Source organism: Trypanosoma rangeli, assembly GCF_003719475.1.
Source record: "Trypanosoma rangeli strain AM80 chromosome Unknown Tra_15.4_contig_00744, whole genome shotgun sequence".
NCBI lineage: Eukaryota > Euglenozoa > Kinetoplastea > Trypanosomatida > Trypanosomatidae > Trypanosoma > Trypanosoma rangeli.
The window spans coordinates 2,419-4,385 of NW_021706494.1; the positions used below are offsets into that span (position 1 = coordinate 2,419).

The 1,967-nt window shown below is 55.1% G+C and overlaps 1 protein-coding gene across 1 annotated transcript; it reads right to left on the reverse strand.

The window, feature by feature from the left end:
- Positions 1-24: 24 nt before the first annotated feature.
- TraAM80_09977 (trans-sialidase) lies at positions 25-1,824 on the reverse strand (the record flags this gene model as incomplete). The annotated part of the gene is made up of 1 exon (XM_029386630.1): positions 25-1,824. The coding sequence occupies one exon, from the start codon at positions 1,822-1,824 to the stop codon at positions 25-27; it is 1,800 nt and encodes a 599-aa protein (XP_029233514.1).
- Positions 1,825-1,967: the final 143 nt, after the last annotated feature.

Genomic DNA, 1,967 nt, shown 5'->3' on the forward strand with positions numbered 1-1,967 from the left:
AAACTCCCCTCCACCGGGGTCCACTCAGCACAGGGTCGCAAAGCCCCATAGCCCCAATAGCAGCAGAAGCAGCCGAGACACACACCCACGCACCGTGCCGTCACCTCTTCCTGAATCGGGCCTCACACGTGTAGGGTTGTCGAAAGCAACGGAGCTTTCACCAGAAAGAGAAATGTTGGGTGCGTCCTTCGCAAGAATCGCGCTGGTGCTTTCGGATCCACCGTCAGCCATGCTGCCGTCGTCGGATCCGCCAGCCAGGCGCACCTTTGGCGATGACGAAGCTGGCGATGATGAAGCTGGCGAAGATGAAGCTGGCGATGAGGAAGCCGGCGATGAGGAAGCCGGCGATGAGGAAGCCGGCGATGAGGAAGCCGGCGATGAGGAAGCTGGCGAAGATGAAGCTGGCGATGAGGAAGCCGGCGATGAGGAAGCCGGCGATGAGGAAGCCGGCGATGAGGAAGCCGGCGATGAGGAAGCCGGCGATGACCCCGACTCCTCACCAGCACTGTGACTGCCTTTATGGGCCTCCTCTGGTAGAGGCCCTTTAGGATTCAAACCGTCACCAACCATCTTTTCTCCAGGTTTCAGCTTGGAGGCAATCTCCCCATCATTCCCCAGCGTTGTGAATGGTCCCTCAGCAGCCGGTGTTGGAAGTGTGACTTTGCTGGCACTGAGGCTCGTGAGCCCATTATCATCAAGTGCGTCGTTGTACAGCAGGACACTGCCCACCGTCACGTCAACCTCGCCTGTCCCCTTCGCACCATCGCCGCCAACGTAGAAGTCCAAGACACCGCGTGAGGTATACTCACTGTGCGGAACATCCTCCTGAATAAGTTCATTATTGTCAACGTACACATACAACTCATTCCAATGCCTTTTCAGTACCACTTGATACGTTGTGCCAGGCTGCCACGTACCATCTTTATCTGACAACCCCCGATACTTTCCGTTGACAGTCACTCCCCACTTCTTGTCCTTCGTGTAAAACAGACCAACGAGCACAGTGCTGCCACCGTCGTTCATCCTCACACCCATCAAAGGAACAGGACCGTCTGTCTCCGGCACCGCGTTAATCATCACCGTCGCCACAAGAATGAACTTGTTTTTCACAAAGTGGTACGGCTGAAACTGCCCCTTGTTGTCCACCAGCCACTTCGCCCCTGCTCCTGCGCCTTGGAACCTCACAACCCCCTCCGTGCCTGCCACATTCCCACCATGCACCGTTGCGTTCACTCCGAGGTACTCGTCCTTCCATAAATTCCCCTCCAAACTGTTGGACCAAAAGCCAACCAGCCCTTCCGTGGGAATAGGGCCCTTGCACACATTCTTTATCCGCGGGTCAACAGTGCCAGTGGAAGCACAGTTTTTCAATGTGGTGTCCATATCATTCCAGGCCTTCACCACGCTCTTTATCTGCTTCAGCTGCTCAGTCAGGCTCACGGCGACAAGACTGTATGAATCTCCGTTCTTCTTCTTCTCGTACAGTAAAATCAACTCCTTCTTGTCAGCTCTGTACAGCAGGGAGCTGGCGGCGGCGTCATCACCTTCGCGAGACACCAGCCCAACGTCGTGCACACGGGCATTGTCTGTCATCCAAAGATGCAGCTGACCCTCTCCCTTCTCATCAGAATACACCGGCGTGCTGAGCAGCATCACCTTCTTTCCATCGATGGTTGCAGTGATGAAGCCACTTCGCACGGCCTCCCCTTTTCGATCACGTGAGTTGTCCCACATGCAGGAAATTGGCGCATTACCATACCAATACTTCCAAGATATAATAGTGCTGTACACGTAATAGGAGCCATCCGTGCAGGGAGCTATCATGAAGATGCGTCGGTCATCGACTTCGCCCCACTCCACAATCGATGGATTGTGGCAACCCTCACCCACCGTATCGAGCAAAGACTCCCATTTATTCTCTGACGGGTGAAGTGCGCGGCCTGCAAACGTTCTCCATCATTCTTGTG